Genomic DNA, 2,501 nt, shown 5'->3' with positions numbered 1-2,501 from the left:
ATCAGCAACGGACATCCGATCTCCGTCGGCCCGACAACGTCATACAACATGACACACCGGCCCCCCGTCTACCTCCGAGTCCGATCGGCAACGGACTTCTTATCCCCGTCGGCCCGACAACGTCATATGGTATGACACACCGGCCCTCGTTTCCTCGCCTAAAGTCCCCTAGACACTAAGCAGTCGCCGTAGCACCAGTCGCTTATGTAAAGCCTGGTCCGTGCGCAGCCTGACTAGTATATAAGGCCCCCCTTTGTCGCTACCTAGCCCCATCTCAACCTCTTGGTTAATTGGGCTAGGTAAGCCTTTACTTGTATCATAGTACAGATTGCTAATAAACACTTGGTTAATTGGGCTAGCTGAATAAGCTAACACACTAGTCGCCAGACCTTGTCGGCGCCGCCTTCTGTTTAGATCCACTTAGTATCCCTCGTGGTGTGTTGACGCTAGTCCACATCATTAGGTTGAGATCTTCGTGCACCCGGACTATTCCCCCCTACCCAGTGCCCCGTGCACAGTTTTAAAAAAGTTTATTCCTACCGTTTGAAGAGTAAGTCTCTTCGGCGATTGGTGGCAGACGTACGCGCGTAGCGCTAATCCCTGCATAAAACCAGTGCCGAAGGATTTGCCCGACCGCCCTCGCGCTTTCAAACGCCTCGCGGACGAGCGTCACCCACGCCTCCGACGCGCGCTGCCCGAAGCCGTATTCGACCAACTTAGTCGAGAACGCAAAGCAGGCGCCCCCCACCAGTACACCACCTCCGAGCTCCGCGCCGTCGTCAGGCACGTCTCTACACTCCCGCCTCCGTCCACCGCTCTCCCTACCATCGACTGGGACGCAGTCGAACAGGCCAAACTCGCGGCTCACGACGACCGCCAGCACTTCCAAGCGCAACGCGACCAAGCCCGCGCTAGACAAAACGCGCACGCCAGCGCCTCCTCCAGCCGCTCTCTAGCGGATCGCCTCACCGCCGCTCCGACCTACACTCCCATCGCCCCGAAGCCCGTCACCATCGACTTCTCCCGTTACACAGCCGCCGACCTCGCCCGCATCTTCGCACCAAAATTCGCCGCCACCCTCAAACGCTTCAACGTGCTCGAATCGCTCGACTGTCCCGACGTTCTGACCGACGACATCAACGCCATCTTCAAGCTTCGCGACCGCCTCGCCCACCTCGACCGCACCCTCAAGGACGTTTCACGCGTCATCAGCATTGAGGAGTGGAACCGTTGGGACTCCGGATTAAAGCAGATCGGCGGAGTCTCGTTCAAAGGACTGCGGCGTAACCGAGTCCAGATTTTTAAAGCACTTCGTGCGGTTTGGGTCAACGGGTACTTCGATTAGAAAGCTGGACGAGTATATAGTTTTCGAATACATAGATTACGACGAAGAGCGAATCCTCGACCCGTACATACTAGATTACGCGCTCGACCATCTCGTCGAGCTAGAACTAGTACAATTATTCCAAGAACTCCCTTTCCACTTTCTATAAATCCGTTTTCCGTCCTATCGGACGAATCAGAAACAGTGGCAGACACTCGCCTAGCTTGCGCGGCATTCGCTCACGTCTTCAACTTCGAAGAAGCTCGCGACTACTATTTGGACGAAAGAAGACAGTTGAACACTTGCACAAACTATCTCTGTCCAAATCGCTACTACGAGCATCAAACACAACCGGTCCTCTCCGAAAACCCACCTTACCTGTTCATCAATAGCGAACAGGAAGCACGGATTCGTGAGCGATACCACCTAGAAGAGCCCGCCGAAGCAATGGACGTTCCACCTCCAGCACCGCAACCCACCATGCAGGACGTACTAAACCTCATGGTCACACTGGTCCAAAATGTCAACAACCTCACGACAACGGTGAACCAGTTCGTAGCGCATGCACGTCAGCCTGTCACCACGGTCTCTTCTACCAGGTCCCGGTCCTTCGTCGAGAAACCAGCCACCTTCGACGGCAAGTCGTCCGAGAAAGCCAGACTGTTCCGCAGCGCCTTTCGCGTATATGTCCGAGGGAATAAAGAGATATTCGCCTCACGAAACGCTCAAGACGCCATCATCCTAGACCATGCCGGCAACTGGATAATGGACCCGCTCAAAATGATCACCGGTATCCTATCCTTCATGACGGACGAAGCAGCGGTCTGGGCGCGCCCTCACATCGACGAACTTTCCGACGGTCGTACTCCATTCAACGCCAATTGGGATGAGTTCGTCAAGCAGTTCTCGGCTAAATTCGAACCCGTCGACGCAAAGAACGAGGCCAAGCAGAAGCTAATGTCGATCAAACAAGGCGATCGGACATTTGCGGACTATCTCTCTGACTTCGAGACTTACTCTCGTCGTACCGGCTGGTCAAATAACGACCTCTACGATCGTCTCAAGTCCGGGATGAATTCGGATTACCTCAATAGGCTGTCCTACTTTCGCCCCTCTGGCCACGGACTACAACATGGTAAAAAACTACGGAGCGACAATCGACTTGCAAAAAGCAGAC

The 2,501-nt window shown here is 54.6% G+C and overlaps 1 protein-coding gene across 1 annotated transcript; it reads left to right on the top strand.

Moving 5' to 3' along the window:
• Nucleotides 1-48: 48 nt before the first annotated feature.
• On the top strand, nucleotides 49-1,345 carry PHACADRAFT_203047 (uncharacterized protein; the record flags this gene model as incomplete). Its single annotated transcript, XM_007403135.1, has 2 exons — nucleotides 49-121; nucleotides 615-1,345. The coding sequence occupies 2 exons, from the start codon at nucleotides 49-51 to the stop codon at nucleotides 1,343-1,345; spliced, it is 804 nt and encodes a 267-aa protein (XP_007403197.1).
• Between the last annotated feature and the right edge of the window lie 1,156 nt (nucleotides 1,346-2,501).

Source organism: Phanerochaete carnosa, assembly GCF_000300595.1.
Source record: "Phanerochaete carnosa HHB-10118-sp unplaced genomic scaffold PHACAscaffold_787, whole genome shotgun sequence".
NCBI lineage: Eukaryota > Fungi > Basidiomycota > Agaricomycetes > Polyporales > Phanerochaetaceae > Phanerochaete > Phanerochaete carnosa.
The sequence above is the reverse complement of the archived record's forward strand: the minus strand, read 5'-3'. Positions and strand labels throughout refer to the sequence as shown.